We start from the raw sequence: 15,479 nt of genomic DNA, 5'->3' as shown, positions 1-15,479 counted from the left end.
AATGCAACACTTTTCTTTGGAAAATTTTTTTTTTTTTCGGGTTGAGCCATTTTTTTATGTTTCTGAATTTTTTAGGTGAGGGTTGATTATTTGTATTTTTGGATTCTTTGGACTACTGTTCTCATCTTGAGCGTCATTTTCACAACGTTTCAGTCGATGTAACCTTCAATCTATCTTGTTTAGATGCATCTTGTTGAACTTGGGGAATCTTTCTGTTGAACTCGGGAATCAGCACAAAATTTTGAACAGGACCCTTTATTTAATCCACACGGGTAGCATGCTCTTGTTCGATCAATAATATACATTTTTTTTTTTTAACTTTCATTTTTTTCTTCTCTTCCTCTCTCACTATAAAGCATAAATTAATTAAAAAACAATAAATAAATAAAATAACAACAAAGCTGCAGCAATGATATATTTTTTTAATGTTTTTCTTCTGTTGAAAATGAACAACTAAAATCAAAAAAAAAGATGGCAAAGGAGAACGAGCAGATGCGACTCCAGATGTCCAACATCACAAAGGAACAAACTTTTTCAGTTCGTCAACAACAATGACAATTGTTGTTTCTTCATTCCGTTTTATACATTTTCATAGATTGCGTTTTTTTTTTTTCATTTTTTTTTTTCATTTATTTTGTTTATCATGTTTTATTTGTTGCTGTTGATTTTACAAGCAATTTTTTTTTTAAATCCATAGAATTCAAATCCTCAGAGGTCAGAAGTAAAAACAAAATTCATCACTGTCCTTTATCTAAGCTGTCCGAAAACAGTTAGCTCAGAATATTGCTGGATTCAATATACATAAATATATAGAGAGATATATATATGTAGGTTTGTCAAACCCCTACCCTCTATCACAAAAAAAAAAATCTGTATGTAGGGTTATTTTGGTCAGGTTTTCCAAGATAAAAAAAAAAAAAAGTAAAGAAAAAGGATGAAACAACAACAACAATGACAACATCATCATCATGATCAACAACAACAAGAAGGAAGACCACCAGAACATCGTAAATGTCTCAAGTGGGTCAGGTCAGTCAATTGTTATTACAACTTGTGTTAATGAATATCCATAGCAGATTCATTCTCACTCGCATAGTTCGCTTGTCTCTTCATCTGAAAAAAAAAAATATATATATATATTTTTTTTTGTTTTGTTTTCAAAAAATTAAAAAATGAATTTATAATTACACCAGAATAAAAACTTGAAAACTTAGATTTCAAATTTTATCTTTTACAATTTTTTTCTTTTTTTTTTTTTTAGATGAGGACCTGTAGTACAAAATATAGTTGCAAATTACTTAGGACTTCTACCCAGTCATGACCCCAGGAAAGATTATTTGAATTATCTGAATTATTTGGATCATTCGGATCATTTGAGAAGTTTTGTCAGTGCACAAGCAGAAAGGCTCAGCCAATATAATCATCTGGAAATTCTTTTATAAGACGTTCGAAATGAATGTTTCTTTTTAGAGCACAGTAGAACCATGATACTTGATTTTTGTACATTGAACTAATTTAAGTCATTATGTAAAAATAATTCCATAAAGTCAACAATTGGTTTTTTGATAAGACAGGCTGCATTCGAAGTGAATATTTTGTGTTTTGTTTTAGCACAACTGAACCATGGTACTTGATTTTTGCATTTTAAACTTTAATTCAAGCCATTTACAGAGCATACAATGTATTGTGGATTAATTCACTCCAAGGAGGTATGTGAAGCCACTGGCTGGGGGCTAACTACAGCAGGCAATCAATTGACTTTATTTAAAAATGGGCGATTTTGCTGATTTTGATGACAAAAGTATGGAAGAGTAAAACATTTGCTGATTAATTCAATCCCGGACAACGTCGGGTCTTCCTACTAGTTAATCAAAAGACCCATCTTAATACGTGGGGTGTGCAATAAGTAATGCCCCTGAACCACTTCCAATAGCAGTAGAGCAACGAAACTTGGCACAGTTATTAGTCTTTCTCTACATAGGAACCACCCAGAGTTATGCATTTCTCCCATTGTTTGATGCAGCTCTGGAGACCGTTTTTGTAGAACACCCCAGGTTGGTCCTCCAACCACGACATGACTTCAGAAATCAAGGCTGCATCATCTGGGAAACACTTTCTTTTCAAAAACAACTTCATGGCTGGGAAGAGGTGAAAGTCAGAGGATGGGGAAGGATTTCATAACCACACGCCCGTGCTTCTGATCTGGCGACATGCGAGTTGTGGACCGGAGCATTGTCCTGCAGGAGGAGGGTACCATTGCTGATCTTGCCCCGCCTCTTGATTTTGATAGCTTCCCTTAATTTCCTCAAAAGTGAAGCATAATAGGCTCCTGTAATTGTACCCTTTACCAGGAAATCTATCATCACTACTACGTCCTGGTCCCAGAAGATTGTGAGCATGACCTTGCCAGCGGAGAGCTGCACCCTTGCCTTCTTTGGAGGTGGTGAGTCCAAGTGCTTCCACTGCATTGACTGGGCTTTGATCTCTGGATCATAGTGATGGATCCAGGTTTCATCCTGTGTAATCAGTCTTTTGAAAAACTTTGACATATCTCCAAATTCATCCTCGAGCACTCAACGCCTTCTCGCTTCTGGAATGGTGTGAGCAACCTGGGAATCCATCTGGCAGACACCTTATGCATATGCAAATGGTCATGAATGATAGTTTCCACAGACCCTGTACTAATCTTGACATCTTGGGCTATTTGGCGAATAGTAATGTGCCGATCTTCCCAAATGGCAGCCTCAACTTGACGGACAGATGCCTCATCAATGGCAGAAGGGGGGGGGCGACCAGGTCTGGGAGCTGTTTCCACAGACTTCCGGCCGTGTTTGAATTTATGATGCCAGCGTTTTACAAGGTCATATGATGGGACATTATCACCATAAGTTTCTTTCATTTCATCAAAAGTCTCCTGTAGTGTACGTCCTTTCAAATACAAAAACCGGATCACTGCTCGACATTCAACAGGCTCCATTTCACACCTGACTCAGTTCAAACACATGTAAAACAGAAACCACAATTAGTTCCGAGCTGTAATTTGCCACATAACCCGTAGAGATATAAATCATTGCACATGCAAAATTTCAGCTAGATCAGACAACTGGAAGTGGGTCAGGGGCATTACTTATTGCACACCCCTCGTTATCCACAGCACATGTTTTATCATATCTACAGCTTATCAGCATGACTGACTGTATGAAACTCAAACCAAGAACCACAGTCCCTTTTTGCTTATTCACAAAATTTGATTTTTTTAGATAAAAATAAAACTACTTGATTAATTTGAGTGATTTTTGGGATATGACGTCTTTCTTCCGTGACAGGTAGATACCACATAAAGATGTTTGTGTATTTCTATTTTTTTAAATTAGGTTGAATTCTAAACTTGTACCACAATCATAACATGGTTCTTACTTGTGGAGAGATGAACGGTATGGTGGTACCCTGCATTATGTCAGGATTGAGCAGCAAGGGTACAGTACTGGCTGTTGCAGTTGGCGATGTGTTGCCGCAGGTCACTGTCATCGTGTCTGTGGTTGAACTGTTGCGGGAAGTAACACTGGGTAACGGAGGATGGAGAATATAAGCTGACGTCACTGGTGTACCGGTCTCACCAACCAAAGGACTACTTGGTCTTGGGGACTTACCAATGCCTGCAGTTGGAAATAAGTCACATACAAAAGAGATTTATCAAAGTTATAAATACCATTACATAAAAAAAAAAAAAAATGAATTCCAGTCAATTTAAAAACCAAAATTACAGAAGATATAGAAAAATCTTTATGATGTACATACCAATCACAGAACAAAGATGTCATATTCCAAAAAGAACGTAAATTGATCAAATTTTAAATCATTTGAAAATTATTTTCTTTATATAAAAAAAACTAATTGATAAATTTACAGTGATTTTTGGAATAAGACATTTTCATTCTATGACAGGTACATACATCATAATTTTGAATCTGCAATTTAGTTTTTTTTTAAATAAGTTGAATTCTAAATGAGCACCCAAAAAATTTAAGTCTTTTTCTTTAAAAAGAAAAAAAAGATGTTTTAAAGTTTTTTTTTTCTTTTTTAAATGTTTTAAAGTTATTTAAAAAAAAAAAATGTTTTCAAGCTATTTAAAAAAAAAAGTTTTAAGAAAAAAATTAAATAAAGAGAAAACGATTAAGAATTTAAAAATTAAGGAAGGTTTTTTTTCAAAAAGTTTTCAAAATTTAATTCCAGTAGTTTTCTGAATATGAACATTTTAGATTAAAAAAAAAAACTTGTTTTATTGTAATACGTTCAATTCAAGTTTCTCATAAGTTTTCATTACTTTCTTTTTTCTTAGATATTTAAACATAAATACTTGTCATGTAGATCAACAATTATCATTTTGTTTTTTATTTTTGTGCGTGTGTAATATTTTAAAATAGATATCAATCAGTTTTATACCTACAGCAACTAGTGTTTCATGCTTATGCAATCATCAGTGTAAAAAGTGATAATTACTGCTAGTCAGGAGATTTGAACTTGATCAACAAAGTCAACCATGACTTTGTAGGTTAGTACCTTTCCTCTTGGCTACCAGCAATTAACATTTAAATGGAAGGGAATTAAGTACTTATGGAGCTATGTTAGTGGGCTGTCATAATCAGCAGTGACGAAAGTATTCAACGACAGGAAGTTGGAATGATATATGAGTATTTAAAATGAAATTATAATTTATTAATATGTCTTTATAATTGGAAGTCAGTAGATCTCCCTTTCAATTTGAAATTCAGCAGAGCTTTAGAATTCCGAAAACTATGCAATTTAAGAAAGACAAGAAAGCAAACGAACCACTGTCAGAAGTTTGAGAACTTGGAGAATCTGGTGAAGGAACCGGAGATGCTGTAGTCTGCACTGACTGTATCTCGTCGTTCGGAATTACGACAACCTTCTCCAAACTGGGACTGCTGCGAAGTTCAACTTTTCTTGAATCCGGAATACAAACTAAAATATCATTTAAGAAATTATTAAAATCTACAAAATTTTGCATTTTTTTTTTTTTTAAACATTAGTTTTTTGCAATCAGAATAATTAAAAAAAAGTTGTTTTTTTTTTGTTTTTTTTTTAATGAGAAATCAATCAATTCAATGATTCACAAAAACATTCATATTGAACTTCATGTGAATGCTTATGTCATGTTATGCATGTGTATTCATTATTCTGTTAATGTGTGTCGCATCAGTTTCAATATAGTGTTCACCTATAATCAGTAGCATTCAAAGGTCTGGTGATGCTCAGGCTAACTATTTCATTGTATGCCAAAACAACTCATCTACAGAAAAATATTATGAGAATGGAAGATAGTCTGAGTATGAATAGATAATCATGTTGACACACCGGTTCTTGTTAAATCATCAAACTTAAGCAACGTTGAGCCTGGTCAGTACCAGATGGGGGTGACCATTTGGGATCCCAGGAACTGCATGTAGGAGGACATTGACATTTCCCTGCAAGAATTGCAAAAATCTAACGTCGTCATCTCCTTTAACTGGGATATAAATGTGACTTTAAACCATTTGTGAATTTGATGATTACTAGAAACTTCCTCCTCCAGGAGAAGCCAGTTCAACCTGCCTAAGGTGAATAGATGATTAAATGTCCTTCCTCCTATTATGTGGAAAACACTGGAAAAGTAAAAAAAAAAATTATGATTGATTATCTTCTACTATTATATAAAAAAAATTTTTTTTTTTTTCAATTTTCTTTCTTTGAAGATTGTAACGTTGTGTATGGGGCAGCCAAACCAGCTGCCAACATTACCCTGCTTTTTATTGAAACAAACCGAAAGCTCTTTTTAGTATCCTCATTGTTCCCTTACATGCAATTGTCTGGATCTCTTTTGCACTTGGTTCACCAAGAATATTAGTTAGGTAGGACTTCAGGTTTTTCTTCATAAGCCCTGTGGCACCTATAATAACTGGTATGATTGATATCTCCCTAAGATTCCAGTTTCTTTTCATATCATACACGAGACCTTGGTATTTGGTCTGTTTCTCCCTTTCAGCTCTGTTCAGACCATCATTAGGGACACTCACTTTAACCAAGGTTACAACTCTGTGTGAGTGAAAGTCACTTTTGATAATGATTTTGTTCTGTTTATTGTAATGACTCATTACTTGGTCCATATTGTAGCTAATGAAGTTTAAATACGAGAAGCACACTAACAGTTCACATCATGCAAAAAAAAAAAAGAAAGAAAAAGTTAATAAACATGTGATTAAAAAGATTTGCTAAAACTTTCCATTTTTAAGCGACTGTTGGATGGGCAACAACAAATTTCTTTACTCATCGCAAATAAAGTTTGCATGAAACGATCAACAAATAATAAAAGATACAAAATCGTCTTTAATTATGCATTAATAATTAGTTTCTATTTTCAATAATAACTGGGTTTTACCTGGTTCCTGTGGCTTGAATAGCTCCTCTCGCAAGTTAGGTAAGAATGTATCAATACGATCCCAGGTGAGTTTCCACAGTTGGGAGTCAGTGGAATCTGGGTGGAAGATTCCCGCTGTGTCCATGACCAATAACATGTTTTTCAGGGATTCTGGGATAGCTTCAGACTGTAAAGGGATGAGAATGCTTGTTAAGATACATTCAACAGATTGATTTTTTTTTAATATTTTGTTTTAAGCAAAAACAATATTACGTACTTACTTATCATGCTGAAATTAGTAATATATCTAAAAATTATGAAAAATCATTGAATAGAAAATTCATAGTTCAAAATAATTTTTACAAAAAATTTGGTAAAATCGCATTTTTCTTGGACATTATAAAGTAGACAGTAAAGAGAGTGCACGTAGGGGACATAACTCTGAAACAAATATTTTAGATTACTTGTGTCACGGCTGCAATATTTGTGTCTATAGCAATAGACTTTTTTTTACTAAAAATACAATAGTAGTGAGCAAGTTATGTAACTAAACTGCTTCAGGTGATGCCCTTTTTTCTTCTCTGCAACCTCTTTCCCACAGAAGAAATGTTGTGAGTCTGCTCTATTGTTATTTCCATGGCAAGCGTTCGACTGAGCTCCAATCTATGGTCTCCCCCCTCATCAATCTTTCACAAAAAACACTCGTCTAGCCAGAATCAATATCAATAATTTCCCCCACTATCTGTACCTAAACCGAAATGTGGATTCTATGAACAAAGCTTCTTTCCTAGAACTGCCCACCTGTGGAACTGTGTTCCACTGGTCTGCTTTCCAACTGACTACAATATTGTCATCTTCAAGTCCAATGTAAACAAGCACTTATCGAACCATCTTTGTAAATATACCAAATTTCCACCACAAACAATTACTACACTACTGTCTCAACGACTACCATACACACATTAACCTTTATCTTCGAGTGGCCTCCAGGCCTTGATATATGGTGAGCCTTTTGTAAAAAAATTGAATAAAAAATAAAAAAATAAAATAAACATTTTAAACGTTTTCTAAGAAACAAACACAAAGATAAGTTGGGCTAAAAAGATTAGGGAAAGCTTTTCTGTTTCCCCCCCCCCACCTTTTTTTTCATATAATTTTATTTTTCTACAGCTGAAAACTTGCAAGTAGGTGTTAAGAACACACGTTGAATGGAGAGAAATGGTATGAGAATGATACGATGGATATGTAATGAGTATTAAAGACAAGCTCAGAACTGATGATCTCAGAGTAGATTAAATCTGAACAGTAAATATAATAGAAATATTTATAAATTTTTGAGATGAGGATCAATGAGTTCTATTTTAATTATTTAGACTACTATTCTCATGTTTAATGTTATTCATACAATGTTTCAGCCAATGCTCAACAACATACACCTAAAGAAGGTCTAAGGTTACATCAATCAAAATGTTGTGCAAATAATGAGAGCAGCATTGTGAAAAATCCAAATAATACAGTATATCGAGATGCTTGCAGAACAGGAGCCTTCAATGGTATTGTCATGTTAAAAGCATGGATGAAAGTTCTTGGGCTAGTAGATGTAGAACAGTTGAAGTATCAAGGTTGATTCACAGAAAAAAGTTACGGTAAATATGAGAGGAAGTGAGAAGGAAGGATGTTTGGTAAAAGGAAAATAAAAAATTGATCGCATTTCTTGCGGACGACTTATTAAACACAAGTTTCTGTTTTATCCATATCTAAACAGTGTGAGTTAACCGAGCCAATTTGATAATCTACCCCCAAACCTGATGTGTGCAAAAAGAGAGAGAGGGGAGGGAAGAGCAAAAAAAAATTTTTTCTAAACAACTTCAGTTTTAATTAAGAAAGTCCAAACTAAGGAAAAGATACAGTGTGCATGCAAAGAGAAAAAGAAATGGAGTCGTTCTTTGAATAAACCAAAGTCATCTAACTATCCCTACTGACTACATGAATCATTCAAAGTCAATTCATTCATAGCAAAATTAACATTTCCAGTTTTCAGAGAGAACTTTCCTAAGAGAGAAAAGGAAGGCGAGGCAAGATGGAAAGAGAAAAATAGTAAATTGAAAAGGAAATAAAATCCAGCCAAATAACAAAAAAAATAATTTTAAATAAAAAAATAAGGACAAAAAAAAAAATTAGCTTTTTCTTATTTAATCTTTTTATAAATAAGGTCGCTTGTATTTTATGTCAAAACATGTAGGAAAATAAAAAAATAAAAAGGGAAACAAAGTTATTTCTTACCAAGAGATCACTGCCTTCTTTGTGCATGTACTTGTCCATAAAATCTAAGATGGTGAGCCAAAGAGCTGTGAATGTACTCAACGAGAGTAAGGGAGTCAGATGCTGCAGAAAAACCTACAAGAAAAGAGAAATTATTTTTTTAAAAATGGGAAGGGGGGATTGCAGAGAGGAGTTAATAATAAAACAGTTAAAAATTATCATTTGTTAAATTTTAAATTAAAATCGAAGACCTACAATTATCTTGTCAAAATTGTAAAGTCAGACCCAAATAGTACTTAAGGTGACTAGCAAATTTCAATTTGTTATTGTTGTACCAGGTTATCTATTATCTAACAAAGTTATCAGATCAAATTTTTGAAAGTCAGACCCAAATAACATTTAAACTGATGAATAAAAATTTGCTTCTGACTCATCAATTTTTATTTGTTAAATCAATTACGACAATCTTCCAAATTATGTTACATTCAACACAAAATACTTTTTTTCTCATATGAAAATATCTACTCAACAAGCCGAGCATGTGGGGTCCTCCTTCAGGATAGAAAAATTTACTTTCACCATGACTAATGTTTGTTCAAAATTTTTAAAATCCAAGGCATGGTTATTGAGAAAAGTGCAAACGGATGAATGAGAGTAAATTCCTAGGTTTAATCCCTCCTTTGTCGGGGGGATCAACAAACGAAATGGTCAACAAATTTATACTTAAATATACCGTTTACCTAATATCTCATTGAAATCTTTAAACAAATATCCATACTTAATGCACTTATATACGTGCTAAAAGTCCTGCGAGAAAAATATCCAATTAACAAATAAATTTAATAATCAAAAACAAAACATTGCTAAATGTGATCAGTAATACAACTATAGTTTTTTTGTTTTTTTAACCATTTTTAATATATTCACGAGTGTACACTGTCATTGAAAATAATGTAGAAAAAAATTCTTCTCCGGTGTTTATACTAATATTAACATAAACTAACGTTTGAATTAAGTTAAAAAAAAAAATAGAAAGAAAATGCTTCAGACTGGAAAGTTTTGAAAAGAAAGCTTATAAATTTGTCTAATATAAAAGCAGAAATAAAAACAAAACTGTCTCTTTATGGAAATAGAGTGAAGGTTGAAGGAGTTGGATTTCTACTTGCTTTCTCAATTCCCCTAAATACTTGAAATGGATTCATCCAACAGTTTGTTTTATTACGCTGTAACTTTTGTTTGACAGATATATTATATGATGATGCAAACACTGGCAGATCATATTTTTAATACACTAGAATTACAAAGATAAATATAAATATTATAAATTCACTATGTATAGAAATATATGAATGCGGAAGATAATATTTAAAAATAATATAATATAAAAGATAATATAAAAAAAGATTGTACAATATCTGGATTCAAATTACCATCTTTGTATAAAACTGGAGACAATCAGGCTTGTTTTTTTTTTGGGGGGGGTAGTAATTTTGTAATGAATTAGTGAAAAATATATATTTTTTTAATTCTTTGAGATGAGTAATTTGTATATTTATTTACATACAACTATGAAGATACAGTCCACAAATAAGTATTAGTGAAAAGTGTCCGCACTTACCTTGCACAACAGTGTTGATGCTCTGACTCTTGTCTCCTCCATTCCTGAAGGATCTTGATTGTTGATATTACTTAACAGTTTTGTTAGCAATGGGAAGAGAACCTGAAGTACAACAGGATTCATGAAAGTAAACACGAATAACGGATGTGAAGAACGGATGTGGAAATTGAATGCAAAAAAGGAACATAAAAATAAGACAAACGTTTTCAATTGGATTCGTTTTATACTAAAACTAAGTACGCAGAGGTTCGACTCGAGCGAATAATCATGGCTCATCTAACATCTACTACTACCATCTCTCCATGGTTTCATTCCAAAACAGTCATGTCTAACAAGTTTACTTGTGATGGACAATGGAGATACTGATGACATTCTCTTTTTGGACAAAGACTGCGTTAATCAACACTTACGTTCACATAAGCTCAACACCTATGATCTCCATGAATATATCTCTACGATTATAGAAAAGTCACTTTGCGTGTGTGTGAGTTCCTTTCTCATAGGTTCCGAAACGGCTGAGCCTATGTTTTGCAAATTTCACACAAAGCTAATTTATATGTCTGGCAGTGTTCTTAGATATGTTTTGTACAGAAATTTGTTAGATAAATATCGAAAAATCAATAAAACGAATCAGTCATAAAGTGAAGTTCTTAGTCATTGAACATGCAAAGTTGAGATAAATGGCAGGTTTTCATCTGAGATTGATGCTTGCAGTAGTGCTCCTCACGGTTCCATGGCAGATCTGATTCTCTTCTTATTCTATATCAACAATATGCCAAAAATGATTGGTGGAAACGTGCTACTATTTACAAACAATGCCAAATTAGTAGCTCGTAGAAGTAAAATTAACAATCTCAAGTCTAGTCTTCAACATGCTTGGAAATGGCTACTCAAATAGTGCAGGGTCTATTGGATCTGCCCTATGATAGCTGACTCAAAAAAAATCTTAACTTTTTTTTCCTTGAGCGCTGATGATTACCAGGGGATCTGATTTTGGTCTACAATCTTAATGGACATTTTATTCATTTTTGCATCAGAAAGAGGACCACGCAGGACTACATGAAAATTTTTCACCAAAGATTTTAATTGAATTGAAAGAGGGCTACATTCTCAATCAGAATCCCTGGTCCATAGAAAAAACTTCCAAATGAAATAAATACAACAATGTAATAATTTAAAGTAAATTTAGACAGGTGTTGGACTACTTTGTCCTTTGCAAATTTTTACTATTTTTCTTACCATTCAAGCACAATTGTTTTTTTTATTTTTTGCCAAATAAATTAAATTGAATCTTTGATACAAAAGACAAAAATGCTAAGGCATAATGACTGAATGGATTCGTGTGATATAAGATGGAAAAGAAAATTTTAAACAACAGTTAATAAGAGACTAAGTGAACAGGTGTCCATACACATCGTTTTGCTACTTTAGATAAAGAAAATTAAAGATTATGAAGAAACTATTAACTGGTTAAAAGGGTTATTTTTAAAATTAAATAATCAAAAAGTACTCATCTTTCAAGTCATTTCTAGCTATGTTGAGATAACTGACTACATAGCAACTCACAACATAATCTCATTTGATGCCAGTAAACAGCCCCTCCACCCACCCACAAAAACGAAAATGCTAAGTCACAATGTTTTGTTTTGTTTTTTAAACTTTTATTCGCCTCAAACAAGGTATATTACAATGTGGACATAAAAAGCTACTATTTAGGACCATATTTACAGGAGACTATGTAAGATGAGATGGATGTTGGTTTACATTACATTTAAATTTCTGCATGTCATAAAGTAAGAGAAACAAGCAGGAAATTCCAAAATCTAGCAGTCCGAAGGAAGAAGTTATTAGAGTAGAAGGTTTTCCAGAATCTAGTGACCTCTACAATGGAGGGATTGGATTTTGTTGCTGAACGGGTTGGTCAGAGGTATGTACGTTGAGGAGGTATAAGTGTGTGAGCTTATCAGAATACATTTCATGAAAATATTTGTAAAACAGACACACAGATTCAACATTGTTTGCTTCATTCTTTTATTTCTTTCATATAATTTCCACTTGCTAATAATAAAGCTCAAAAGAAATGGAAACAGGAGATGTAAAAAGCAACACTCTACACTTGATCAAATTGCATTAAAATTTTAACCAAATATCAATTAACCAATCAGAAAGTTTCCTACATGATTCATCAAAATATGACTACGACCAATTGCAATAAAAGCAAACAAGCTTTTCTGAATTTTTCAGATGAGGAGTGATTATTTGGATTCTTCGGGTTACTGTTCTCATCTTTAGTGTCATTTTCACGTTTCAGTCGATGTAACTTCCAACATGCTTCAAGTGTATCTTTTTGAATTTGAGACTGTTTTTATTGAACTTGAGAATCTGCACTAAAATTTGAATGGAAACTTTTATTTAATCCATGGGTGTAGCATGCTCTTGTTCAGTCAGCCATGACTAGATATAATTCCTAAGTAATTCATAATTGTATTTTGAGTGTCGCCTGCACTGAGGATTGAACCTTCCACCTCCAGAAGAATATAACTTTCCAATTGAATTTTACTAAGTATTTCAACTATGCCTTGCAGATCCGAGGCATAGTGAATGCTATCCCTGTGGATTAAATAAGCATGATACTCTCATGGCTTACATAAAGGTTTCCGTTGGAAACTCTTTGCCGGTTCTCAAGTTTGACAAGATACATTTGAAAAAGGTCAGAGTTTACGTTGACCGAAACGTCATAAAAATAACAGTCAAGATGAGAACAGTAGTCCAAAGAATCCAAATAATACACAAACAAGTTTGTTTACCCCCAGAGTTTTTCCAGCTGATATCAGAGTGTCAACATAACATCAAGCTTCCAAAAGACATACAGAAAAAATGCTGCACATAAATCCATGTCGAATACACACACACACCGAACATTAAAAGGAAATTCATACATACATTAACTTTGTGTGGTTTAATTCTTCCAACATTATGTATCGAATAGATTTTAAGAGTTACACCTAATCCTTATTCATCAATTAAAACAAAAAAGAAAAATCATTTTTAAAATGACCTCCAAAATACTAGAAACATGAAATAATTAAATTTAACTTTCAAAATTTAAAAAAATAAAAACGAAACAAAAAAAAAAAAAAAATGAAAGTAAAAGACCTTAAAGTAACAACGGATACCATACATAGTAAATATATTTCTTTTTGTGTATGCGTTTGTATGTGTGTGTATATGTCTGGTTACATATGTGCATACATGTTTCAGTGGTATGCACATATGTAACCAATAATGTTTGTATAATAAACAGACTATATACTAGCTCTGTCCTCCATCAAGCACTCTTTAATAACCACGTGGGCGTCATTGGATTTACTTCTAAGAAACAAATGTGTGTGTGTGTAATAAAATTATATCAAATTCTCGATAGTGTTTTATGATAAACAACTAATGATCCTTTTAAGAACATTGGTACAATTGTTGGTTCATTTAAGTAAAACTATTCAGTTATACGGGAGACTAATTGATTTACATTTTTGACATTTTTTTTTACTAGTTTTAAAGAAACTTCCAAGACTATATATATATATATATATATATATATATATATATATATATATATAGTCTTATTTGTAGTATTCTAAACCAAATTTTACTGGGTTTATATAATTCAGTAATCGTTCATACACCAATAAATTTTAAGCCAAAAAGAGATGACTTAAACTGTAAGCTACAAAATTATCATTTCATAATTGAGCATTCATATACTGTTTTAATAAAAACCAAGACTTCAAAAAATGGGTTGATAGCAACAAAAAGTGTATTTCATTGTTAGTTACAATTGTTTCAAGACCATTTGGACAAATTCAAACAGGATGCAACCGAGGTAAATTAGTTTCGCTTGTTTTCTTTTCCTTATATACAATATTTTTTTTTTTAATACTTTGCAAGGATGCGACCGAGGTAAAATAGTTTCGCTTGTTTTCTTTTCCTTATAAGGAAAATGTTTTCCATAATGTTTTATTGTTAAAGTGTTTTTATTCAACAAGTCTGAAGAAAGGCTGTTCTTGTGAAAATTTTCAAACGACATAATGTTTGAATTTGTCCAAATGGTCTTGAAACAATTGTAACTAACAATGAAATACACTTTTTTGTTGCTATCAACCCATTTTTTGAAATCTTGGTTTTTGTTAAAACCATATATATATATATATATACACACACACACACACACACACTAAACAAGTTCTATGGTATTAATAAAATACATAAAGCAAATATTTTTTTCAAAATGCTCAAAGCAAAGTAGAGCCTTATAAATATACATTATATATGATGATAATTATCAAAAAACTAATTTTTTACAACCAAAATACAAGTAAGAATCTGATTGTACCTTATTAAAGCAGGCTTCCCATTCTGCTGCAGAGAGTGTTTGCAGGTCATGCACAAGAAGCGCCCTCTGCAGGTAGGTTAGAGCTTGACTCCGTACTTGACGACGAGAATCACAACATAAACGGGCAATTCCTAATCAAAGAGAAAAAAAAATTAAAAGTTTTAAAAAGAAATTTTCAATTTACAACCAGTAAACTTTTCTTAAATATTGTATTTAATATTGATGAACAGTAAAACAAATCAATAAGATGTCCAATTTATAAATTTTGCTATAAAAACAATTTTATTGTTACATTTTTTTTTATTCATACAATTCTTAGAAAGTTTATTGTACATCAAATATGAATTATGTTTTTTTTTTCTTTTTTTCATAAGCTCGCTTGTCATTCTAGAAGTTTATTTTTATGTAAAATTAGTCGAAGAAAAATGATGAATCTGTAAGTGCACCCTCTAAGAGGGGACTATGGAACAGATTTTGTATGGGAGGGAGGGGGTCAAGTCTTTTGGCCATAATTTGGAAAGCAAATGCTGTAATTTCACTGTATCTCCGCCATTTTCTTTACAAATTATTTAACATTTAAGCTTCTCTTCAGACTAGAAGGGAGAAGGAGGAGGGTGGATACTTGGAAAGGATTGTTTTTATAATGCTCTGGAGGCATCTTTAATTTTATTTCAATGGTTTCAGTATCACTCTAAATGGAAACAATAAATGTAAGATTACAGTTTTACATTTCGCAAGTGATCTAAAAGTGCTCAACATCCTTGTGTAGATGTAGCATTGACCAAGAGAAAGAA

At 32.5% G+C, this 15,479-nt stretch overlaps 1 protein-coding gene across 2 annotated transcripts in view; it reads right to left on the bottom strand.

The window, feature by feature from the left end:
- Positions 1-402: 402 nt before the first annotated feature.
- LOC145246613 (Golgi-specific brefeldin A-resistance guanine nucleotide exchange factor 1-like) overlaps positions 403-15,479 on the bottom strand; it is a 188,925-nt gene continuing 173,848 nt past the window's right edge. For both annotated transcript variants that reach the window (XM_080108280.1, XM_080108279.1), the window contains 7 exons: positions 14,686-14,816; positions 10,296-10,397; positions 8,699-8,812; positions 6,437-6,602; positions 4,831-4,983; positions 3,418-3,656; positions 403-1,113 (listed from right to left, as the gene is read on the bottom strand). In XM_080108280.1, the coding sequence (XP_079964406.1) occupies positions 1,057-1,113; positions 3,418-3,656; positions 4,831-4,983; positions 6,437-6,602; positions 8,699-8,812; positions 10,296-10,397; positions 14,686-14,816 (962 nt within the window). In that variant the 3' untranslated portion in view covers positions 403-1,056. The remainder of the gene's footprint in view (positions 1,114-3,417; positions 3,657-4,830; positions 4,984-6,436; positions 6,603-8,698; positions 8,813-10,295; positions 10,398-14,685; positions 14,817-15,479) is intronic.

The sequence above is a fragment of the Euprymna scolopes genome, chromosome 24 (genome assembly GCF_053919585.1).
Source record: "Euprymna scolopes isolate OS-2025 chromosome 24, ASM5391958v1, whole genome shotgun sequence".
Taxonomy (NCBI): domain Eukaryota; kingdom Metazoa; phylum Mollusca; class Cephalopoda; order Sepiida; family Sepiolidae; genus Euprymna; species Euprymna scolopes.
The sequence above is the reverse complement of the archived record's forward strand: the minus strand, read 5'-3'. Positions and strand labels throughout refer to the sequence as shown.